General features: G+C 42.1%; 1 protein-coding gene across 1 annotated transcript; it reads right to left on the reverse strand.

The window, feature by feature from the left end:
* Positions 1–26,587, reverse strand: CPT2 (carnitine palmitoyltransferase 2). The gene is made up of 5 exons (XM_020871422.2): positions 26,297–26,587; positions 13,175–13,255; positions 11,194–11,300; positions 1,622–2,926; positions 1–621 (listed from the first exon to the last, which is right to left on the reverse strand). Exons 1-5 carry the CDS (start codon positions 26,446–26,448, stop codon positions 290–292), a joined length of 1,977 nt encoding a protein of 658 aa, XP_020727081.2. The 5' UTR covers positions 26,449–26,587; the 3' UTR covers positions 1–289.

Below are 26,587 nucleotides of genomic sequence, written 5' to 3' on the forward strand. Positions count from 1 at the left end.
TAAGAAAGAATTAAATTTTATTTCTGCTTCAACAATAAGTACATCTGAGTTATTTTCCAAGTCTTACCTCCTGATAATGTCCTTAAAACCGAAATCTCACATATCTTTAGTTATGATCTTGGAAATCATATGTTTAGCTTTAAAAACCATGGTTTTAAGGCTCAAATCTTATAGCAATGGTGCTCAGGCACCTCATAATTAGTTTCATTAGTCACAGAATAGTGCCTACTGCCTACAGAGGCCCCAGTTTTCATGCTGATGAAACAGAGGCTTTTCACTCACCCAGAAGCTAGGTTTTGATAGTTTTGCCTTCTAAGGCATCAAACATGTCTTCTAAGGCCTTCTCCACACACTGAAGAAACTCACGGGCGTTGCGGCTTTGGTAGGTAGAGACATTGCAGCCAATCCAGTTGTCTTGAACAGCGTATGCAATGCCAAAACCATCAGGGACCACGGGGGCAAAGCAGCCGATGTTCACTGCTGGGCTGCTAAGCGTGCTGGTGGACAGGATGTTGTGGTTTATCTGCCTATATGCAGGGTCCAGGAACAGCTCAGGCATGCTGATCCCTTTGGCTGCTGCCAGGTAGCGCAGAGCAAACAAGTGTCGATCAAAGCCCTGGCCTGTCAGAGACAAAATGGAAAATCAGACTTTCAGAACTGAAAGGGACCTCACTTAGTCACGCCTCCCACCCAAGGTAGGAATATCCTTCACAGCAGCCTTGAGTGGAAGAAGGGTTTTTCAGCCTCTGCATTCACACCTCCACCTTGCTAAATTCTGGAGCAGTACATTCTAGAATATTCTTTTTAAAAAAGCAGTGAACAGCTGAGCTAAAAATCAGCCTAAGATAAACCTAATATTTAAAATTCTGAGATTGAATCAGCTTAAACAGTCACAAAAAGTATGTGGAGAGCACACCATGGACTTAAAAACTAAGGTAAAACCAAAAAGCCCAAATCAAGTAAAAAGGACAAGATGAAGTCAGTGGAACAAAACAGAAAGGGTGTTTGACCAGGTTCTAATCTCAGCTTTCCTGCTAATCTGCTGTGTGATCCTGGGCCGGTGGTCTCAGCTTCCTACCTATAAAATAGAGAAGGCTGAGACCAGAATATCTTGGAGATTGCTTCCAGTTCCAGGACTTTGCCATAGGAAAGGACTGGACTATGTGATCCCTCAGGTCCTTCCTAGGTCTTGAATTTTATCAGAAAGGAGCAAAATGATGCCACTTAGGTAGGGAAGAGCTTCTGAGATGGCCTATTTACACACAGCCAACACACTACAACTGGGCTGACGTAAGAGAGGCCGGGGGCTTAGAAACCCTGCATTGTCAAAAATGAGGCTGACAACCAATAAATAACAGGAAGAGAGTATGTGACACAGCTGAAAGGACCTTAAATGAGGATGATGCATTTAAGTCAGATGCATCGCCCCATTCCTGCTCAAGGGGAGAGAATGCTCTGTCCCTAGTGGCTAGTCTGGCTGTTCAGACTGCCAAGGGAAAAATAATAATCAGTTGGCAGAAGGATTAAGCCTAGAGAAGGGTGGAAATCATAATAGTACTGAGGCACACCCCAGAGCTGAGGGCGACAAGATCAAACAGCAGGCTCCCCAGCCCCGTCTCACCCATCGCTGCTTCTCTGGTCAGCTGGTTGTGGTACGTGGAGCACTTGGCCATCATCTGCTGAAGCTCTCCAGCGCTGTGCTTGGAAGGCTCCCTGACAAAGGCCTCGGAGCACCTCTTTGTGAAGACGGAGGCTGGGCGGATGGTTTCGGTGCGGCCGTGCTTGAATGCTGCAGTGCTACACGACTCGTAGGTGGCCACCGTCTGCCCGTACTGCCGCAGGAAGGCCATCTGGAAGGCCAGCTGAGCCATCGAGTCAGGGCTCAGCTTCTGCTTCTTCAGGAATTCTCTGCCTCCTCTCTGAAACTGGATGTAGTCAATGGTGAGGGTTTTCACGGTGGCATCAAATTTTTCCTTAGCAGCGCTAATGCCAGCCTTTAAAGCATCGCTCAGCTTGAAGTTGAGTTTTTGTACGGCCACAGAAGAGTCAGTGCTGGCTGGCTGGCTCTGGGGAGTGATGGCAGGGGCCTGAGTGCTATCTTTAAACACTTCATTAAAAAACCTGAGCACTGCAACCCCATCGCCCCAGGCATGCTCAAAGTGGATGGCAGCAGTGCCATCCTTGGCTATAATGAGGTTAAAGGATTTGTCAAACCAGCGGTTTGTGCCGTCACCGTGCAGCATGCTGTGGGACAAGTGGACAAAGTCCTTAATGGGGAAGTCATCTAGGCAGAGACAGAACACAGCCGAGTCCACTTTTCTCAGGGTCTCCTCGTTGCCATCATTCACCAGCTTCTGTCTGAGCTCTGCCCAGATGTCCCGGTTCTCACTAGTCAGATAGCAAAGCGGAAACTCGGGGGCTGGGCTATTGTCTGATAGAATGTACTTCAGATGAGCCTGGATTTCGGAGGCACTCACAATGTTTCCATCTTGATCCAGGACATCAAAGATGTAGAAATTTCCTTTTCGTAGGACCAGGAGGTGTCTGGCCTTGTCATCAGTGAAGAGTTCATCTCGATGGGGTCTGGGTAAACGAGTTGAATTGAAAAGCCGAAAATACTGGGACATGTCCAGGGGATACGCATTGACCAAGTAGGCACCATACCAAGACAGAAAGGAAGGCACAAAGCGTATGAATCTCTTGAAGGTATCAGTATCACTTTTGGCAGGGTTCAAATGGAACACTTCTGGCTCCAGAAGGTCAGCCCGAAGTGTCTTCAGAAACCGGATGGCAGAGACAGTCATGTTGGTTGCCCGGGTGAGCTGGTCATTATATTCGGACTTTGGATCAGGGTTGAATGACATAAACGGATTAAAGTTCAGGACAACAGAATCTCGAGCAGTTAAATACATATCAAACCAGGGGCCTAAAAAATAAAAGTGAACAATAAAGAGTTCGTAAAGAGAGAATGTGAGAAAGAAAAAAAAAAATCAAGCATATTCAGAAGAAATGACATTTACTTTCAGAGGATGGAATTTTCTGATTTTTTTTTTTTGATTTGCAATAATTCAAGAACATTAAATGGGATCATATAATATGTGGTCTTTCGCATCTGACTTCTATCACTTATGAGCTTCCCAGTGGCTCTAGTGGTAAAGAACCTACCTGCCAATGTAGGAGACACAAGAGATGTGGGTGCGATCCCTGGGTCAGGAAAATCCACTGCAGTACAAAAAAACAACCCACTCTAGTATTCTTGCCTGAAAAACTTCTTGAACAGAGGAGCCTGGCGGGCTACAGTCCATGTGGCTGCAAAGAGTCGACATGACTAAGCAATTGAACACACACTCTATCACTTATAATAATGTTTTAGAGGTTCATCCACACTGTAGCATGTATCAGTTCTTCATTTCTTTTTATTGCTAAGTAATGTTCCAATAATATACTGTATCTTATTTATCCATTCATCTGTAGATGGACATTTGGATTGTTTCCACTTGTTGGTTATTATAATTTAGTGCTTTTTTGTGTGTGGACATATGTTCTCAGTTCTCTTGGAAGATACAGCTAGGGAAAGGATTGCTAGGTCATATGGGAAGTCTACTCTAACCCTTTGCTTTTTGACTGAGATTTTTTTAAATTTTTTTCTTTTTTTTATTTAAGTATAGTTGATTTACAATGTCGTGTTAGTTCAGGTGTAGAGCAAAGTAATTCAGTTATACATATACCTAGTCTTTTTCATCCATTATAGATTATTACAAGATATTGAATATAGTTCCTTGTGCTATATAGTAGGTCCTTGCTGTTTATCTATCTTAGATATATTGGTATCTGTTAATCCCAAACTCCTAATTTATCCCTTCCCCACCACCTTTCCCCTTTTGGCAATCATAAGTTTATTTTCATGTCTGTGAGTCTGTCTCAAACATGTTTTAGAAATAAGCTCATCTGTACATTTTAGATTCCACATGTGATAACATATGATGGTTATCTTTCTCTGACTTACTTTAGTACATTTGATAATCTCTAGGTCCATTCATGCTGTTGCAAATGGCATTATTTCATTGTGTGTGTGTGTCACACACATACACCCCACATCTTCTTTATCCATTCATCTGTTGATGGACATTTAGGCTGCTTTCATGTCTTGGCTATTGTAAGTAGTGCAGTTATGAACACTGGGGAGCATGTACCTTTATAAAGTAGAGTTTTTCTCCGGATATATGCCCATATATATGCATATATGCTGGATCATATAGTAACCCTATTTTTAGTTTTTAAAGGAACCTCCATACTGTTCCCCATAGTGGCTGCACCAATTTACATTCCCACCAATAGTGTAGGAGGGTTCCCTTTTCTCCACGCCCTCTCCAGTATTTATTATTTGTGGATCTTTTTAATGATGACTATTTTGATTGATGTGAGGCAACACCTCATTTTTTTTCTCAAATAATTAGTGATGTTGAGCATCTCTTCATGTGCCCATTGGCTATCTCTATATGTCTTCTTTGGTGAAATGTTTATTTAGGTCTTCTTCCCATTTTTTTGATTGGGCTGTTTGTTTTTTATATTGAACTGTATGAGCTGTTTGTACATTTTGGAGACTAATCCCTGTTGGTTACATCATTTGCAAATATTTTCTCTCATTTCACAGGTTGTCTTTTTGTTTTGTTTATGGTTTCCTTTGCTGTGCTTTTAAAGCTTTTAAGTTTAATTAGGTCCCATTCACTTATTTTTGCATTACTCTAGAAGAGAGACCTAAAAAAAACATTGCTATGGTTCATGTCAAAGAGTATTCTCCTTATGTTTTTCTCTTGTAGCTTTATAGTAACTTTTCTTATAGTAACTTATCTTTACAGTAACTTATACTTAGGTCTTTAACCATTTTGAGTTATTTTTGTATATAGTATTAGAGAATGTTCTAACTTTGTTCTTTTACATGTAGTTGTCCAGTTTTCCCAGCACCACTTATTAAAGAGACTGTCTTGTGTCCACTGTATATTCTTGCCTACTTTGTGATAGATTAATTGACCGTAGGTGTGTGGATTTATTTCTGGGCTCTCTATTCTGTTCCACTGATACATAAGTCTGCTTTTGTGCCAATACCATCAATCACATGCACACCCTTTGTTCAGCCTGGCCATACTCCAAGCCCTTTGGGCTGTTTCCCCATAGCCAAACCACGTCCCACCCCTGGGTCTGCCCTCTGAAACCTAAGTTTCAGCACCCAGTCGCTGCCCACACCAGCAGGCAGGTGTCTTGGGCTCAGAAGTGAGGCAATATGGCCTGGACCACCTGTGGGGTCTCTCTACTCTGCAGGGTGGCAAGCCAGCCCCTACACTCTCCTCTCCAGCCTCTGAAGCTCCCCATCTGTCCTGGTGGATCTCGTAGTCAGTGAAGGAGGTTGCCAGGGTGAGGGAAGTGGTCATCTTTCACAGCTCCCTCCCAGGAGTGCAGGTCCTGTCCCACTTCCTCTTCTCCCTTTTCCCTTCATCCTACCCAGTTAAGTGGGGACCTTCCTTGCAGCTTTGATTGTATGGGATCTTCTGCAAGCTTTCAGTAGATATTCTGTGAGAACTGTTCCATATGTAGAAATATTTCTGAGAGGAGGTGAATTCCATGTCCTTCTACTTCACCATCTTGAACCAGAACTCTATGTTTAATCTTTTGGGGAATTGCCAAGGTGTCTTCCAAAGTGCCTGCACCATTACCACCAGCAGTGTACAAGGGTTCCAATTTCTGCACATCCTTGGCAACATCTGTCACCATTCAGTTCAGTTCAGTTGCACAACTGTTTCCAACTCTTTGAGACCCACTGGACTGCAGCACACCAGGTTTCCCTGTCCATCACCAATTCCTGGAGCTTTCTCAAACTCATGTCCATTGAGTCAGTGATGCCATCCAACCATCTTGTGCTCTGTTGTTCCCTTCTCCTCCTGCTTTCAATCTTTCCCAGCATCAGGGTCTTGTCCAAAGACTCAGCTCTTCAGATCAGATAGCCAAAGTATTGGAGTTTCAGCTTCACCATCAGTCTTTCCAATGAATATTCAGGACTGATTTCCTTAGGATGGACTGGTTGGATCTCCTTGCAGTCCAAGGGACTCTCAAGAGTCTTCTTCAACACCACAGTTCAAAAGCATCAATTCTTCAGCACTCAGCCTTCTTTACGGTCCAACTGTCACATCCATACATGACTACTTGGAAAACCATAGCTTTGACTAGATGGGACTTTTGTTGGCAAGTAATGTCTCTGCTTTTTAATATGCTGTCAAGCTTTTCTTCCAAGGAGCAAGCATCTTTTAATTTCATGGCTGCAGTCACCATCTGCAGTAATTTTGGAGCCCCAGAAAATAAAGTCTTTCACTGTTTCCATTGTTTCTCCATCTATTTGCCATGAAGGGATGGGACCAGATGCCATGATCTTCATTTTTTTTTTAATATTGAGTTTTAAGCCAGCTTTTTCACTTTCCTCTTTCACTTTCATCAAGAGGCTCTGCAGTTTCTCTTCGCTTTCTGCCATAAGGGTAATGACATCTGCATATCTGAGGTTATTGATATTTCTCCTGGCAATCTTGATCCCAGCTTGTGCTTCATCCAGCCCAGCATTTCACATGATGTACTCTGCATATAAGTTAAATAAGCAGGGTGACAGTATACAGCCTTGATGTACTCCTTTCCAGATTTGGAACCAGGCTGTTGTTCCATGTCTAGTTCTAACTGCTGCTTCCTGACCTGCATACAGATTTCTCAGGAGGCAGGTCAGGTGGTCTGGTATTCCAGTCTCTTTCAGAATTTTCCAGAGTTTGTTGTGATAAACACAACAATTTATTTGGTGTAGTCCATAAAGCAGAAGTAGATGTTTTTCTGGAACTCTCTTGCTTTTTTGATGATCCAATGGATATTGGCAATTGGATCTCTGGTTCCTCTGACTTTTCTAAATCCAGCTTGACCATCTGGAAGTTCTTGATTCACGTACTGTTGAAGCCTGGCTTGGAAAATCTTGAGCATTACTTTGCTAGCGTGTGAGATGAGTGCAATTGTGCAGTAGTTTGCATGTTCTTTGCCATTGCCCTTCTTTGGGATTGGAATGAAAACTGATCTTTTCCAGTCCTGTGGCCACTGCTGACTTTTCCAAATTTGCTGCCATTTTGAGCACAGCACTTTTGCAGCATTATCATTTAGGATTTGAAATAGCTCATCTGGAATTCCATCACCTCCACTAGCTATGTTCATAGTGATGTTTCCTCAGTCCTGTTTGATTTCATATTCCGGATGTCTGGTTCTAGATGAGTGATCACACCATTGTGGTTATCTGGGTCATGAAGATCTTTTTTGTATAGTTCTTCTGTGTATTCTTGCCAATTCTTCTTAATATCTTCTGCTTCTGTTATGTCCATGCTGTTTCTGTCCTTTTTTGTGCCCATCTTTGCATGAAGTGTTCCCTTGGTATTTCTAATTTTTTAAAAAGATCTCCAGTCTTTCCCATTCTATTGTTTTCTTCTATTTCTTTGCATTGATCACTGAGGAAGGCTTTCTTATCTCTCCTTGCTATTCTTTGGAACTCTACACTCAGATGATGTATCTTTCCCTTTTTTCTTTTGCCTTTCACTTCTCTTCTTTTCACAGCTATTTGTAAGGCCTCCTCAGACAACCATTTTTCCTTTTTGCATTTATTTTTCTTGGGGATGGTCTTGATCACCGCCTCCTGTACAATGTCACAAACCTCCGTCCATAGTTCTTCAGGCACTCTGTGTATCAGATCTAATCCCTTAAATCTATTTGTCACCTCCACTGTATAATCGTAAGGGATTTGATTTAGGTCATATCTGAATGGTCTAGTGGTTTTCCCTACTTTCTTCAATTTAAGTCCAAATTTGGCAATAAGGAGTTCATGATCTAAGCCATAGGCAGCTTTTGACTTTGTTTTTGCTGACTGTATAGAGCTTCTCCATCTTTGGCTGCAAAGAATATAATTTATCTGATTTCAGTATTGACCATATGGTGATGTCCATGTGTAGAGCCATCTCTAGTATTGTTGTTAATGTTACTATCAGTCTTATTTGATTGGAGCCTTTCTAGTGGATAACCATCACTGTGGTTTTGACTTACATTTCTTTAATATTTATTACTTGCTTTTTCCTCCTCATTCTGTTTTCCTCCTTAACACTTACAGAAATAAAAAACAGTAATTCCTCACTTGCATTCACACTGAAACAGAACAGTTGTTAATTCCCACCCCTCTTGTGCTTCACCTCCTTTCAGGGGCAACATCCATACGTGACTGTCTCCCTAAAATGACAAAGTTTTTGCCATCATTCTGTGTATTATATACATTACTTCCTCTTTTAGGAAATAAGGCAATTAGAAATAACTTAGTGCATATGAGCCACTCAAACTAGCCCTCTGTATTCCTGTGGATGCTTGTAAAAATTCCAGAAGCAGTATCTTATTAGAAAACATGTTTTCAAGTGAAGTTCCTGGTTAGATTAGCAAGCATGGGTGAACTCTACAAATATGGGGTATCTTCAAGGGGAAGAAGTAGTTTTTATACATAGAGCATTGGGGAAGGATTAATGGACAAAAATTTATCTATTATTCATTTGTTGATCCATTCATTCCTTGAGAATCAGTGCCATGCCAGGCCCTGGGCCTGAGGATAGAGCATGGACTTCAATTCAGAAGAACTCTGGTGAAGGAGATAAACAGAATTAAAATAGAATGCAATTCATTAAAATGGGAGTAAGATAGATTTGATGAAAGAAGACATGAATTTATGCTTCTGATCCCTTGAGTAAAAGAATTTTAAAGAGACATAAGCCAATAAGGCAAAGAGAATGAGAGAGAAGAAAAGAACAAATATTGGAAATTGCAAAATTATCTAGCAAAGTCAGAGAAAGCCAACCCTAAGTTGGCAGCAGAGAAAGCCAGGAAACAATATGACTTAAACAGCAGAACTCCAGATGGCTCAGGATGTAGTAGCCTAGGTACATCTAGTTGAAGGGCTGTTTAATTAGAACCTCACCCCCCAGATTCCCTCCCTACTCCAGTAGAAGATTTAAGTTTTATTCACTGGAAAAAGTAAAATTGGGAGACATAAGTCACAGATGAGAACTCAAGTCTTCTTCCCTTAATCCCACTTCTGCAACAGCAGCAACTAGGAATATACCTTTTGTCAGTTAACTGGAAAAGCCTTCTCTAAGAAGTCTAAATAACCCAAAGACACCAACATTAGGGGCGCCCCAAGGAAGTGGTTTAGCTGATCACATTACAGTGAAGCTGTGACTGACAAGCCCACTCTCATCTATAGAAATTTCCACAATTTTTAATATCTCATTCAGGTCTAAGACAACAGGGAAGGGTTATGAAACATCTTAAGGAAGAAAAAAGGGTAAAACAAACAGGAAAAAAAGCAAACTGGAGAAAGACCATTAAGGAAGATGAGAAGTTAAAAAAAAAAAATTCCCAGATAAAGTATTAGGCACAAAGAAAGCGAAACAAAAGAAGGTATAATTATTAATTACAGAGAAAACAAAGTTAGTATGGAAAAGGAAAAACAATTCCAATGTGCTACATAACTCAGCTGACAACAATGTTTACATGATTATAACAGTATAAACACTAGGTAGTTTCCCTGGTGGCACAGTCGGTAAAGAATCTGCCTGAATTGCAGGAGACCTGCATTCAATCCCTGGGTTGGGAAGTCCCCTGAAGAAGGGAATGGCTACCCACTCCAGTATCCTTGTCTGAAGAATCCCATGATAGAGGAGCCTGGTGGGCTACAGCCCATGGGATCACAAAGAGTTGGACACAACTGAGCGACTAAGCACAGCATAGCACACTGTGACAATAAGGGGATGGAAATGTGCTGAGGATACAAGAGACCGATGAAGCCTAATCTTTTACAGTGAGACATCAATAGATAATGCCTAAAACTAAAAAAGATGCATTGATATGAATAAGTAATTTAGAGAATGGGGCAAAATGAGAAGCGAGAAATTAAGTCAAGGTCAGGAAACTGCTGCTTCTCATAACAAGCATGAGAAAACTATTTGATTCTTTAAATGATATGCATGTATAACCTTACTACAAACATAAACTGAGTTAAAAGAAGTGCAGTGGGAACAGAAGTGGAAGCAACCAACTCTGAATGGGAAGGGCTGAAAGGTTTCGTAGAAAAATCATCCTACCCAGATCTGGTCTTTTCTGCTTTTTTCAAATTGAGATGTAATTGACATATAACATTATATTAGCTTCAAGTGTACAACATAATGATTTGATATTTGTGTATATGTAAAATGCTCAGCACATCCATCACCATACACACTTATAAAACTTTTTTTCTTATTAGAATTTTTGAGATCCATACTCACAGCAACTTTCAAATACACAATACAGTATTAACTACAGTCACCAAGTTGTATATTGCATTCAACTGGAAGTCTTTATCTTTTGATCCTCTTCACCCTTTTGCCAGCCCCCTACTCCCAACCTCTGACAACCGTCTTAACTGGGTCTTAAAGGAAGAATTTTCCAGGTAAAAAAAGGTGGTGGGAACAACATGGATTAAGGCCCAGAAGAATGAAAAGACTAAGGGGTCGAGGGAAGAAGCTACTCAGTTTTGCTGAAGCATGGGTGTGTCAGGGAGGAGGGTAAGAAACGAGGCTGGAGCAGGCAGCTGGGCCACACAATGAAGGACCTAGAATGATACATACAGGACCCAGGACTAAATCCTGCATCTTTTTCAGATAGAACCAATGATTAGGTTCTGTCCTGATCCTATCTACAGAGCAGGCAAGCCACTGCTCTTGACCTGGGTTGGGAAGATCCCCTGGAGAAGGAAATGGCAACCCACTTCAGTATTCCTGCCTGAAAAATCCCATAGACAGAGGAGCCTGGCAGGCTATAGTCCATGGGGTCGCAAAAGTGTGGACATGACTTAATGACTAAACAACAACAAAAACACAGTGGAGAGTTCATCTGTTTTTTTCCATCACAGACTCCAGACAACACCTCAGTGGAGGAAGAACTCACTCAGCCTTAATGTTCACCTCAGGAAGAGAGGATGAGACAACACTTCACAAATGTTTTTGGTCTCAGCAAAAATACCTGTGAGACCAAAGCAGGAGAGAAGATGCTCTGTTTTCCATTATGGAAGGCTCTGGAAATAACATGTTCACAGTCCTGCCTACCCACCTGAAATGTAGCTTGTATGTTTATTCTGCTTGTCCTGAGCGACCAGCTGCTCATGTAGTTCTTTTCCAATTCCAGTTTCAAAACCCTTACACAACTGTTCTGTTTTCCTGAAACGTTCAAGAAAAGACATAATCAAACCATGACAGGGAATAGGTGGTTTTTAGATTCATGGCCACAAATGCATCACAGAACTTTGGGTTCCCTAGCATATCCCTAGAATCTGGGAACTGAGACCAGAAAGTACCTCTAATCAGAAGAAGAGAATCAATCTAAGCAGATAAATCTAAGATATTTTCTTAAAATGACGGATCAGAGAGATGAGTCCACATCTTATAAAACAACGTGTAATCTAGGAGGCAGCTTGACATGGAGAAAATGACTCCAAAAGCTTTGGAATCAAGAAGAGCTAAGTTTAAATTCTAGCTCTGTTACTTTCAAATTGTATGACCTTGGACAAGTTACTCGATCTTTCTCAGTCTCAGTTTCTTTATACATTAACCCAGAAATATACCACGTTACATGATTTTTAAAATATTTATAAAGCTAAGGATTTAGGATAGTTTGACAAGTAATACTTAATAACGGGTAGCTATTAAATCATTACCATGTCAAGAGAAGCTTCAAGTGACTAATATGGAATATTTAAAAGCAGTGGATTAGCTTCCCTGGTGGCTCAGTGATAAAAGAATCTGCCTGCTAATTCAGGAGATGTGGGTTCAATTCCTGGGTTGGGAAGATCCCCTGGAGAAGGAAATGGCAACCCACTTCAGTATTCCTGCCTGAAAAATCCCATAGACAGAGGAGCCTGGCAGGCTATAGTCCATGGGGTCGCAAAAGTGATGGACATGACTTAATGACTAAACAACAACAGAAACACAGTGGAGAGTTCATCTGTTTTTTTTCCATCACTGTCCATTGAAGGACTCTATATGATTCTAATGACAAGGCCAGTGTTCTGCACAACAAATTCCCATTGTGGAAAAAGAGTACCACACCAGGATACAACAGCCTGATGGAATCCATTTTTTTTTTTTTTTTTTACAATATCCAAGATTATTTTCCACTTCCAGGCTGAATTAGTTTCCCACAACTGCCAAGACAAACTGCCACAGATCAGATGGCTTAAGACAACAGAAATGTATTTTCTCATAGTTCTGGAGGCTAGAAGTACAGAATCAAGGTGCTGACAAGACCATATTCTCTCTGAAGACTCTCGGGGAGAATCTGTTCCAGGCCTTTCTCTTCGCTTGTGGTGTTATCAGGTATCCTTGGCATTCCTTAGTCTGTTACTACACTCCAACCTGCCTCTGTCTTTACATGGCTGTCTCTTTATCCCTTCAAAGGACTGGAATAAAGACTAAGCCTTCTCTATTAATAGTATGACCTCATCTTAAAGGACATGAGTTTGAGCAAGCTCTGGGAGTTGGTGATAGACAGGGAAGCTGGGCATGCTGCAGTCCACAGGGTCACAAAGAGTCAGACACGACTAAGTGACTGAACTGAACTGCTCTTAAGTAATTACACATACAACTACCCTCTTTCCAATAAGGTCACATACTGAGGATTTTGGGAAGGGAGTGAATTTAGGGGACATACTATCCAACCCAGTACATAAGCTCAGCAAGCAAACTTCTGGTCTGCCACTTGCTCTCCTCAAAGAAGCTCCCTACCAAGGGAACATGCCCTCTGCAAAGACCAGTGCCAGCTAGCTGACGAAGTAAAATCTGCCAGGGCAGTACAAATTTGGCATTCTAGTGTCTAAACCATTGCCTATTCAGTCAAGTTAAAGAGTCTCACCTTAGGGCTTGGTCAGCCCTTCATGAGTGAAAATCTATTTCCTGAACTTGCAAATTTAAAGACTAGGTCTCAGGTGCCTGAGGACCCAGTCAAATCAAGACACTCCCCGAAGATTGGTCCGCCACCACTGGTCAGCTACTCCTGAACCACCCAACCATGGTCATTTGGGTTTCTCAGCATTTACCTGAACTGGCTGTCATCCAACAGAGGCTTCTGTGCACTGAGGTATCTCCTAATGGTGTCTTCAAGTTTGGGAATAGGCAGCCTGGGGAGAAAACAAGGTCAGTGTAATGGTGACAAGATGTGGAAGAGGTTAGTTAGCTTGCCAACCCAAACTCATAAATAATTACTGGATAATTAAATTCTTTCAAAAAAAACAAAACAAAACCACAAAAAAACAAAATAGGAAGCCTAACCCACTGACAAACGAGAATAGATGAATATAAGTATCGACAGTACTCCTTTTATTTTCTAGGTAGAAGAATAACCTTTTAATGTATTAATGATGATTTTCATAAGCTAAATTAGTAAATATACTAACAAATTCAAAATGGGGAAGCAGAAGCAGCCAAAATATTTCTGATTCCTGCCATAATTAGAATACCTGTGTTAACGCTGTACTGGCATGGATTTTAATTCTGCCCTTACTTTGAACAACAGTCTTTTTCTCTCCTAAGATGAAAAAAAGTTCTATTTTTTTAAATTTATTGGTGTATTTTTGACAGAGGATCATCCAAAAGAGAAACATGGGTCTATCCATGGGCCAGCCAACCAAGGGGTGGACAGTCAAGTCATGCCCAGCTCACCAGGAGTCCTGTGAGGAATGGATATTCTTGGGTATTATGCTTAGTGAAATATGTAAGACAGAGAAAGACAAATACTGTATGATATCATTTATATGTGAAATTTTAAAATAAAACTAGTGAATATAACAAGAAGCACAGATATAGAAAACAAACTAAGTGGTTACTAGTGGGGAGAAGGAAGCAGTGAAAGGCAAAACAGGGGTAGGGGGTTAAGAGGTACAAACTACTATGTACAAAATAAGCTACAGGGATGTATCGTATAGCATATCAAATGTAGCCACCATTATATATTAACTATAAATGGAGTACAATCTTTAAAAATTATCAGTCACTATGTTGTACACCTGAAACTTATATAATACTGTAAATCTACTATATCTCAATTTTTTAAGTGTCAATTTTATGGCATGTGAATTTTAACTCAATAAAGCTGTTAGAAATTTTTCTAAATAAGCTATGTTCATCTCTGGTGATCAATCAATTTTTTCCTCAGTAAGATGAAGGAACTGAAAGAGACTGTTTCTAAGGCTCCTTTACAATTCTGTGACCATAACCTCAGGAATCGTGTTGATTCATCCAGTGGCAAGGCAGAACTACACAATGGTGAAGAGGGCAGACTCTGGCATCATCATTCACAGCTGTGTGACTCTGGGCATGCTGCTGCTCTGCATGTAACTTTCCTCATGCATAAAATGGAGATGATACTAATACGTACTTTCCAGTGTTGTATGCAAATCTGATGAGGCACCACATGTCACAGACTCAGAACAGTGCCTGGCACACAGTAAGCACTCGATTGTTGTTCAGTTGCTCAGTCGTGTCCCACTCCTTGCGACTCCATGGACTGCAGCACGCCAGGCTTCCCTGTCCTTTACCATCTCCTGCAGCTTGCTCAAACTCATGTCCATTGAGTCAGTGATGCCATCCAACCATCTCATCCTCTGTCATCCCCTTCTCCTCCTGCCTTCAATCTTTCCCAGTATCAGGGTCTTTTCTAATGAGTCGGCTCTTCCCATCAGGTGGCCAAAGTTTTGGAACTTCAGCCTCAGCATCTGTCCCTCCAATGAATATTCAGGATTGATTCCCTTTAGGATTGACTGGTTTGATCTCCTTGCTGTGGAAAGGACTCTCAAGAGTCTTCTCCAGCACTACAGTTCAAAGGCATCAATTCTTTGGCGCTCAACCTTTATGGTCCAGCCTTTATGATCCGACTCTCACATCCATACATGACTACTAGAAAACTCATAGCTTTGACAATATGGACCTTTGTCGGCAAAGTAATGTCTCTGCTTTTTAATACACTGTCTAGGTTTGTCATTGCTTTTCTTCTGATAAATACATTTTTTTATTTACTCAGTCGTCAAGTCCTATTGATTCAAACCCTGCTCATGTTCCTAGGGAACTAGCTCATCATCTCTCCCTCAATGCCTGGAATGGGGTTTCACCATATTGGTGTTTTGCCTACCCCAAACTTTCTCACTTCTTTTAGTAATAGCACCCTTTCTATTTAAGTCCCTATAGTTCAGGTAGAGCTGACTCCATGCCCAGCTCCTAGGGGTGGGCTTAAAGCTTATTGGTTCGAACTCAATGAGACCTAGCAAGAACCTAAAGACTTAACTATAGGAGTTTTGGATTTTTTTTTAAACTGTTAGGATGAGGAAGGGAATCTCTAACATCTGAGTTACTAAGAAATGACTGCAAAAGCTATGCCTTAGGTGATGGCTGCCACTATGGCATCATGAGGAGAGAGCCTACCTGAGCATGGAGTCACAAATGAAGAGTTGAGTGGGAAGGTAAACAGGGTCTTGATGACATCATTTGGACCTCTTAACCCAACCTGGATTTTTCAGGTCTGTGGGTTCACACATTCCTTTTGGTTAAAACCAGTTTAACTGGGGTTTCTATAACTTGCTACCACAACTGCCATTACTGTGGCCTTTTCAGTATGTGCACAACTCTTCCTCCAGTTCCTCAAGAACACCAAAAGTGGTTTCAAAGGCACAGCTAAAGTTCCTTGAGCTCCTTGAGGGGTTATTCACCAGGTGCCTTGAAAAGGCAGGTTCATTTTAACCATGTGGGTTCTCTTTCCCCACCCTCTATCAAAGAACTCCATCCCCATCTAAACACCACTTGTTGATGGAAGAAAAGTTAGCACCAACCGGATTTATCTCCTAAGTGACTCGATATCAATACCTAAGAAGCCTCCAAGCAGTAGGTGTTTTATTATTCTCCCTGCAAGAACACAGGGGCGCAGGAGGGCCGAGAGGAGCTACTCCACATTCAAGGTCAGGAGGGGCGGCTGTGAGGAGATACCCCTCGTCCAAGGTAAGGACGCTTTGCTAGAACAGCCGTAAAGAGATACCCCACGTCCAAGGTAAGAGAAACGCAAGTAAGACGGTAGATGTTGCGAGAGGCCATCAGAGGGCAGACATACTGAAACCATAATCACAGAAAACTAGCCAATCTGATCACACAGACCATAGTCTTGTCTAACTCTATGAAACTAAGCCATGCCGTGTGGGGCCACCCAAGATAGACGGGTCATGGTGGAGACATCTGACAGAATGTGGTCCACTGGAGAAGGGGATGGCAAACCACTTCAGTATTCTTGCCTTGAGAACCCCATGAACAGTATGAAAAGGCAGAAAGATAGGACACTGAAAGATGAACTCTCCAGGTCGGTAGGTGCCCAATATGCTACTGGAGATCTGTGGAGAAATAACTCCAGAAAGAATGAAGGGATGGAGCCAAAGCAAAAACAACACCCAGTTGTGGATGTGACTGGTGATAGAAGAAAGGTCCGATGCTGTAAAGAGCAAGATTTCATAGGAACCTGGAATGTTAGGTCCATGAATCAAGGGAAATGGGAAGTGGGCAAACAGGAGATGGCAAGAGTGAATGTCAACATTCTAGGAATCAGTGAACTAAAATGGACTGGAATGGTTGAATTTAACTCAGATGACCATTATATCTACTACTGTGGGCAGGAATCCCTTAGAAGAAATGGAGTAGCCATCATGGTCGACAAAAGAGTCCGAAATGCAGTACTTGGATGCAATCTCAAAAACAACGGAATGATCTCTGTTCATCTCCAAGGCAAACCATTCAATATCACAATAATCCAAGCCTATGCCCCAACCAGTAACGCTGAAGTAGCTGAAATTGAACGGTTCTATAACTAACACCCAAAAAGGATGTCCTTTTCATTATAGGGGACTGGAATGCAAAAGTAGAAAGTCAAGAAACACCTGGAGTAACAGGCAAATTTGGCCTTGGAGTACAGAATGAAGCAGGGCAAAGGCTAATAGAGTTCTGCCAAAAGAATGCATTGGTCATAGCAAACACCCTCTTCCAACAACACAAGAGAAGACTCTACACATGGACACCACCAGATGGTCAACACTGAAATCATACTGATTATATTCTTTGCAGCCAAAGATGGAGAAGCTCTATACAGTCAGGATCAACAGCTGACTGTGGCTCAGATCATGAACTCCTTATTGTAAAATTCAGACTTAAATTGAAGAAAGTAGGGAAAACCACTAGACCATTCAGACATGACCTAAATCAAATCCCTTATGACTATACAGTGGAAGTGACAAATAGATTTAAGGGACTAGATCTGATAGAGTGCCTGATGAACTAAGGACGGAGGTTCATGACATTGACCAGGAGACAGGGATCAAGACCATCCCTATGGAAAAGAAATACAAAAAGGCAAAATGGTTGTCTGAGGAGGGCTTACAAATAGCTGTGAAAAGAAGAGAAGCTAAAAGCAAAGGGAAAAAGGACAGATATACTCCTTTGAATGCAGAGTTCCAAAGAATAGCAAGGAGAGATATGAAAGCCTTCCTCAGTGATCAATGCAAAGAAATAGAGGAAAACAACAGAATGGGAAAGACTAGAGATCTCTTCAACAAAATTAGAGATACCAAGGGAACATTTCTTGCAAAGATGGGCTCAATAAAGGACAGAAATGGTAGGGACCTAACAGAAGCAGAAGATATTAAAAAGAGGTGGCAAGAATACACAGAAGAACTGTACAAAACAGATCTTCACAACCCAGATAATCACGATGGTGTGATCACTCACCTAGAGCCAGACATCCTGGAATGTGAACTCAAGTGGGTCTCAGAAAGCATCACTACAAACAAAGCTAGTGGAGGTGATGGAATTCCCATTGAGCTATTTCAAATCCAGAAAGATGATGCTGTGAAAGTGCTGCACTCAATATGCCAGCAAATTTGGAAAACTCAGCAGTGGCCACAGGATTGGAAAAGGTCAGTGTTCATCCCAATCCCAAAGAAAGGCAATGCCAAAGAATGCTCAAACTACCGCACAGCTGCACTCATCTCACATGCTAATAAAGTAATGCTCAAAATTATCCAAGCCAGGCTTCAGCAATACATAAACCATGAACTTCCAGATGGTCAAGCTGGCTTTAGAAAAGGCAGAGGAACCGAAGATCAAATTGCCAACATCTGCTGGATCATTGAAAAAGCAAAAGAGTTTCAGAAAAACATCTATTTCTGCTTTAATGACTATGCCAAAACCTTTGACTATGTGGATCACAATAAACTGTGGAAAATTCTGAAAGAGATGGGAATACCAGACCACCTGATCTGCCTCTTTAGAGACCTGTGTGCAGGTCAGGAAGCAACAGAACTGGACATGGAATAACAGACTGGTTCCAAATAGGAAAAGGAGTACGCCAAGGCTATATATATATATATATATTTTTTTTTTTTTTAAATCAGTAACAGTAATTAACTTTATTTTAAATTCTTTTTTTTTTTTTTTTACTATTAGTGATTCCATTTTTTTTTGGTTTGTTTGTTTGTTTTTCATTTATTTTTATTAGTTGGAGGCTAATTACTTTACAATATTGTAGTGGTTTTTGTCATACATTGACATGAATCAGCCATGGATTTACATGTATTCCCCATCCGGATCCCCCCTCCCATCTCCCTCTCTACCCGATCCCTCTGGTCTTCCCAGTGCACCAGGCCCGAGCACTTATCTCATGCATCAAGGCTGTATATTGTCACCCTGCTTATTTAACTGATATGCAGAGTACATCATGAGAAATGCTGAGCTGGAAGAAGCACAAGCTGGAATCAAGATTGCCAGGAGAAATACCAATAACCTCAGATATGCAGATGACACCACCCTTATGGCAGAAAGTGAAGAGGAACTAAAAAGCCTCTTGATGAAAGTGAAAGTGGACAGTGAAAAAGTTGGCTTAAAGCTCAACATTCAGAAAACTAGGATAACGGCATCTGGTCCCATCACTTCATGGGAAATAGATGGAGAAACAGTGGAAACAGTGTCAGACTTTATTTTTTGGGGCTCCAAAATCACTGCAGATGGTGATTGCAACCATGAAATTAAAAGATGCTTACTCCTTGGAAGGAAAGTTATGACCAACCTAGATAGCATATTAAAAAGCAGAAACATTACTTTGCCAACAAAGGTCCATCTAGTCAAGGCTATGGTTTTTCCAGTGGTCATGTATGGATGTGAGAGTTGGACTGTGAAGAAAGCTGAGCACCAAAGAATTGATGCTTTTGAACTGTGGTGTTGGAAAAGACTCTTGAGAGTCCTTTGGACTGCAAGGAGATCCAACCAGTCCATCCTAAAGGAGATCAGTCCTGGGTGTTCATTGGAAGGACTGATGCTAAAGCTGAAACTCCAATACTTTGGCCACCTCATGCAAAGAGTTGACTCATTGGAAAAGATCCTGATGCTGAGAGGGATTGGGGGCAGGAGGAGAAGGGGACGACAGAGGATGAGATGGCTGGATGGTATCACCGACTCGATGGACATGAGTTTGAGTTAACTCCGGGAGTTGGTGATGGACAGGGAGGCCTGGCGTGCTGCGAGCCTGGCATGCTGCGATTCATGGGGTCACAAAGAGTCAGCCATGAGTGAGTGACAACTAAACTGAACTGAACTGCAAGAACACAGCTATAAAATCTTTTGGAGTTTTACACAATCTAGTTATCATTCTGGTTGTCAAGACAATTTATCTGCAGAACATGCCTTTGGGGCTCACAGCATTACTGTTTCTGTTATCCTCCACACCTTGGAAATTTGGGCCTCACCTGCCTCCCATGTGAATTCTAGAGAACATGCCCATTATGTCTTGAACACCAGCTATCATCTAAAGTGATTAGGGGTTAAAAGAAATCACAAGATAATTGACAATGACTGTGGGTCAACTACAGGCCTAAAATAGTGGCCCATTACCATTTTTTTAAAGATACAGTGCCACTACCCCAACCCAGCCAACACACAGACACACACACACCAGTCCAACTCTAGTAACTTAGGGCCCAAGTGATGATTCTTTACTTTGAGCTGGGCCTGCCATCAACTTCTCAAAATTTCTGAACACGTCATGCATTTTCAGACTTCTGTTTCTTAGCACGTGCTGTTCTATCCTTCCCTCACTCCTCTCAGGTGGTGATCTTCAAATTCCAACTCAAATATCACCTCCTCTATGAAGCTTCCTTTCCCTGCCAGGCACTAAGTCACTCCCACCACCACACTCATACAATGCAATATGCAACAAATATTTAAGGTAGTTATAGTACTTGAAATATCTACTGAGCACTTGCTATATGCTTGGCTTTGTGCTAAGTATTTTATATCAGGGTATTAAACTTTAACAACCCTGAGAGGAAGGTAATATTAACACCCCATTTTTAGGTTACATGATTTCCTCACAGCCATGAAGCTAGTAAGTAGAGCTGGATTAAAAATCAAGTCTGACTCCTATCTCATGACCGTAACCACCATGAGATGCTGCTTCCCATTATACCATAACTATATCTGCTTACCTGTCAAATCTCCCCCACTATACAGTAAGCTCCTCACCATGACTGATTGGTCTCCAAATTCATGTCAATCAATGTTTACCAAGTTAATAATGTAAATGTGTAGGTCACGTTGATCCACCCTTTGTCTTCTCCAGAATTGCGGTTTTATATTCTTAGATTAACTGCTCAGTGCATAAAACATAACCCTGAAAAAAAAACACTTAACTGAATTGCACACCTAAAAATAGTTAAAATGGTAAATTTTATGTTTTGTATATTTGACCACACTAAAAAAGAACAAAGAAAAAAATCATAATAGCTGGAAACCAAGCAAATGATACTGCAAGGCTTCCTAGAAGAAAGCAAGTCCAAAGTCACTTGATTAAAAGGCAGTGATATGACAGAAAAAGGTTGAGGGAAGAAGGAAGGTCCAGTAGAACCACCTAATACTGATACTAAGAGGCTAGTCCTTCTCTTGCCAAGTAACAAGAGAAGATGCCAACTATTTTGGCATTTTACCTCACTCTAGCTTCACAACAGCCCTATGAACTGTGCATTCTGATACTACTTTGCAGGTAAGTGCTCAAAGAAGTTGACAGAACTGCCTGAAGTTATAGAGTGTCAGATCCGGATCTAAAACTAAGTTCTACCAGACTTCAAGCCCGGGCTTTTCATTAAGTGTGACATCTAAATGAGAGTAAAGATAATACAATTTACCTCTCCAGAATCTCAGAGATAAAGAATCTCATCTAACTCTCAACATACAGGTGACGAAGTGAAGGCCTGAGGGAGTCATTGCTTACAGAGTTATATGCAGATGATGGGTGCTACTATTTGTAGCTCCAGGGTATTTGTTGTGTGGAGTGAAAGAAATGATCTTCATATTCCTTGACTTTAATATTCTTCTCAGCTTTCCAATTCTACAGTGGAGAAAATCCCTCTGATCTTAAACCTGGGTGGAGCCCAGGCCTATCTAAAAGTTAAAGGCCAACTGCTGCTGGGCTTGGCAAGCAAAGACAGACTCTGTCATCCCTCACCTTTCCCCTACATACAGGCTCAGCTCAGACACAGGAGGTCAAGGCTGCTTATCTCACAGGGACAGGGACTTTTTCTTTCTCTTCCCAGACCTCCTACCAAATTTAAACAGCAGGGTTGGGACTAGATAATCTCATTTTAGTCTGTTTTAGAAGTTTGCACACTGTAATTTCACAAGAATCACCTCAGATGATATTCCTGAGAAGGTGGGGGTGGGCAGTTAAGGGTTAAGGGGTTCCTGGTTGTAGAGGAAAAGAGCAACCTAGTAGTTGTGGGGGTGTCTGTGACAATCTTGGTTCTATTTACAAGGAGAATAGGTCTCCAACCCCTGGACTGCGAGATCCCTGATGGGCAGCTTGGTTAGAAAGGAAGTAAAAAGGATTTTTGAAAGAAATTTGGAGCTTTGCACTAGGAACTGACTGGTAAGCAGGTAGAGAAGTTAAAGTTTGGTTGTAGAGGGTGAAGGAATTTGGGGAAACTGCTAATACTGGAGGAGACCTGGCAGCTTAATTTAAGGGTGGGAGTTCAAAGACTGGGAAAACTGGAAGTTGAATTAAAGAAAATACTGGGTTAGGGAAGGAGAGAGGAAGATGTATTGGGACTGTTTCATGGGGAAGTAGATTCTGGAAGAAGTGTTTAGGTGGGGGAGTAGCTATGGTGAAGAGGCATAGAATTTGGGTGTGCTCTGGATCTAATACACTTGAGTATTGTTGCCTTGAGAACCCCATGAACAGCATGAAAAGGCAAAAAGATAGGACACTGAAAGATGAACTCTCCAGGTCAGTAGGTGCCCAATATGCTACTGGAGATCAGTGGAGAAATAACTCCAGAAAGAATGAAGAGATGGAGCCAAAGCAAAAATAACACCCAGTTGTGGATGTGACTGGTGATGGAAGTAAAGCCTGATGCTGTAAAGAGCAATACTGCATAGGAATCTGGAATGTCAGGTCCACGAATTAAGGCAAATTGGAAGTGGTCTAACAGGAGATGGCAAGAGTGAACATCGACATTTTAGGGATCGGCGAACTAAAATGGACTAAAATGGGTGAATTTAACTCAGATGACCATTATATCTACTACTATGACTCGATGGACATGAGTTTAAGTAAACTCCGGGAGTTGGTGATGGACAAGGAGGCCTGGCGTGCTGCAACTCATGGGGTTGCAAAGAGTCGGACACAACTGAGTGACTGAACTGAACTGAACTGAACTGATGGGCAAGAATCTCTTAGAAGAAATGGAGTACCCATCATAGTCAACAAAAGAGTCCAAAATGCAGTACTTGGATGCAATCTCAAAAGAGACAGAATGATCTCTGTTTGTTTCCAGGGCAAATCATTCAATATGACAGTAATCCAAGTCTGCGCCCTGACCAGAAATGCTGAAGAAGCTGAAGTCGAACGGTTCTATGAGGACCTACAAGACCTTCTAGAACTAACACCCAAAAAAGATGTTCTTTTCATTATAGGGGACTGGAATGCAAAAGTAGAAAGTCAACAGCAACCTGGAGTAACAGGCAAATTTGACCTTGGAGTACAGAATGAAGCAGGGCAAAGGCTAATAGAGTTTTGCCAAGAGAACACACCAGTCATAGCAAACACCCTCTGCCAACAACACAAAAGATGACTTTGCACATGGACATCACCAGACGGTCAATACTGAATTCAGATTGATTATACTCTTTGCAGCCAAAGATGGAGAAGCTCTACACAGTCAGGATCAACAGCTGACTGTGGCTCAGATCATGAACTCCTTATTGTAAAATTCAGACTTAAATTGAAGAAAGTAGGGAAAACCACTAGACCATTCAGACATGACCTAAATCAAATCCCTTACGATTATACAGTGGAAGTGACAAATAGATTCAAGGGATCTGATAAGTCTGATAGACAGAGTGACTGAAGAACTATGGACAGAGGTTCGTGGCACTGTACAGGAGGCAGTGATGAAGACCATCCCTAAGAAAAAGAAATGCAAAAAGGCAAAATGGTTGTCTGAGGCTGTGAAAAGGAGAAGCAAAAGGCAAAGAAGAAAAGGAAAGATATATCCATTTGATTACAAAGTTCCAAAGAATAGCAAGGAGAGATAAGAAAGTCTTCCTCAGTGATCAATGCAAAGAAATAGAGGGAAACAATAGAATGAGAAAGACAAGAGATCTCTTCAAGAAAATTAGAGATACCAAGGGAACATTTCATGCAAAGATGGGCTCAAAAAAGGACAGAAATAGTATGGGCCTAACAGAAGCAGAAGATATTAAGAAGTGGCAAGAATACACAGAAGAACTACACAAAAAAGATCTTCATGACCCAGATAACCACGATGGTGTGATCACTCACCTAGAACCAGATATCCTGGAATGCGAAGTCAAGTGAGCCTTAGGAAGCATCACTACAAACAAAGCTAGTGGAGGTGATGGAATTCCCATTGAGTTATTTCAAATCCTAAAAGATGATGCTGTGAAAGTGCTGCACTCAATATGCCAGCAAATTTGGAAAACTCAGCAGTGGCCACAGGACTGGAAAAGATCAGTTTTCATTTCAATCCCAAAGAAAGGCAATCCCAAAGAATGCTCAAACTACCGCACAATTGCACTCATCTCACATACTAGTAAAGTTATGCTCAAAATTCTCCAAGCCAGGCTTCAACAGTATGTGAACCGTGAACTTCCAGATGTTCAAGATGGTTTTAGAAAAGGCAGAGGAGTCAGAGATCAAATTGCCAGCATCCATTGGGTCATCGAAAAAGCAAGAGAGTTCCAGAAAAACATCTACTTCTGTTTTATTGACTATGCTAAAGCCTTTGACTGTGTGGATCACAACAAACTGTGGAAAATTCTGAAAGAGATGGTAATACCAGACCACCTGACCTGCCTCCTGAGAAATCTGTAGGCAGGTCAAGAAGCAACAGTTAGAACTGGACATGGAACAACAGACTGGTTCCAAATAGGAAAAGGAGTACGCCAAGGCTATATATTGTCACTCTCCTTATTTAACTTATATGCAGAGTACATCATGAGAAATGCTGGACTGGATGAAGTAAAAGCTGGAATCAAGATTGCTGGGAGAAATACCTCAGATATGCAGATGACACCACCCTTATGGCAGAAAGTGAAGAGTAATTAAAGAGCCTCTTGATGAGGGTGAAAGAGGAGAGTGAAAAAGTTGGCTTAAAACTCAACATTCAAAAAACTAAGATCATGGCATCTGGTCCCATCACTTCATGGCAAATAGATGGGGAAACAATGGAAACAGTGATAGACTTTATTTGGGGGAGCTCCAAAATCACTGCAGATGGTTACTGTAGCCATGAAATTAAAAGACGCTTGCTCCTTGGAAGAAAAGTTATGACCAACCTAGACAGCATATTAAAAAGCAGAGACATTACTTTGCCGACAAAGGTCCATCTAGTCAAAGCTGTGGTTTTTCCAGTAGTCATGTATGGATGTGAGAGTTGGACCATAAAGAAGGCTGAGCACCGAAGAAGTGATGCTTTTGAACTGTGGTGCTGGAGAAGACTCTTGAGAGTCCCTTGGACTGCAAGGAGATCCAACCAGTCCATCCTAAAGGAAATCAATCCTGAATATTTATTGGAAGGACTGATGCTGAAGCTGAAGCTCCAATACTTTGGCCACCTGATGCGAAGAACTGACTCACTGTAAAAAACCCTGATGCTGGAAAAGATTGAAGGTGGGAGGAGAAGGGAACGACAGAGGATGAAATGGTTTGGATGGCATCATGGACTCAAAGGTCATGAGTTTTAATAAGCTTTGGGAGTTGGTGATAGACAGGGAAGCCTGTTGTGCTACAGTCCATGGGGTCGCAAAGAGTCGGACACAACTGAGCAACTGAACTGAACTGAACTGGATCTAATGTCAATAAAGTAAGATTTGAGGAGGAGTACTGAAGATGCTGTCTAGAATTCTTTGAGGGTGGGCTGAGGTTGCAGGGAGTAGTGTGGGTTACGGAGGATATTTTAGGGGGAGGACGGTGGGGAGTGTTGAGCAAAGTTTGGTAGGGGTGAAAAGTTTCCAGAAGACTGGACTTAGAATGCTCAGGACTTGGAGGGCAAGGTAAGTATCTGAGTCAGCTTGGGGGACTGACGGGTGCTAAAACAGAAGAGGACTGGAGACATGGGGAGTGGGGCTGAGGGTTCTGGCAGCAGCTGCGAAAAAGGTGGTGGTGGGAGATGTTGAAGGAGAGTAACTATCAGTATTATGTATCAGGAACTGGCCGATCCATATTGTGGGCAGGAATTCGAGGGACACCCTAGCTGGAAGCATAAGAGTAATGTTGGACATATGCAGGTTGTGCATTTTTTCAGAGAGCGATGTGAGAGACGATTAGATATCTGATTGGAAGTTGAGTTTCTGGAGGAGTCTGAGAAGAGTTCAAGAGAGAAAATCTGAGAGAATTATGACGGGGGCGGGAGGGGGTAGGAGGGGAGGGGGTGGATTCTGGAAGAAAAACTTGAGCCTCCTAAAGTTCCAGTGCGACGGGATTTTCAGACTGGAGAATGCGGCAGCGTCCCAGGTAAACCTCTCGGGACGCAAGAGGGTTCGGTAAAAGAGACAAGAGTGACTGGAGAAAGACTGGGGCCGAACCCCCGGCTGGCTGTGGGCGACGGGAACCAGGAAGCCGGGCTCACCTGGGCAGGCTGTCCTGGTAGTGCATAGTGGGCACGATGCTGCGCTGCAGGTACTGGCTGGGCTCCAAGCCGGTGCTCAGGGGCCGACAGGGGGCTCCCGGGCCAATGGCAAGGCCCCGGGACCAGGAGCGCAGCAGCAGGCGGACCACCATAGTCCCAAGAGGAGGCGGCAGCAGCTAGAACGTGGAGAATTGGGAGTTCTGGTGTACGGAGATCGGGCCGCGTCCCTCAGAGCCCCGCGACGACCGTCAGCTACTACAGTACACTCTGTGCCCTTCCGCGAGGCCACTT

The sequence above is a fragment of the Odocoileus virginianus genome, chromosome 5 (genome assembly GCF_023699985.2).
Source record: "Odocoileus virginianus isolate 20LAN1187 ecotype Illinois chromosome 5, Ovbor_1.2, whole genome shotgun sequence".
In the NCBI taxonomy this organism is placed as follows: domain Eukaryota; kingdom Metazoa; phylum Chordata; class Mammalia; order Artiodactyla; family Cervidae; genus Odocoileus; species Odocoileus virginianus.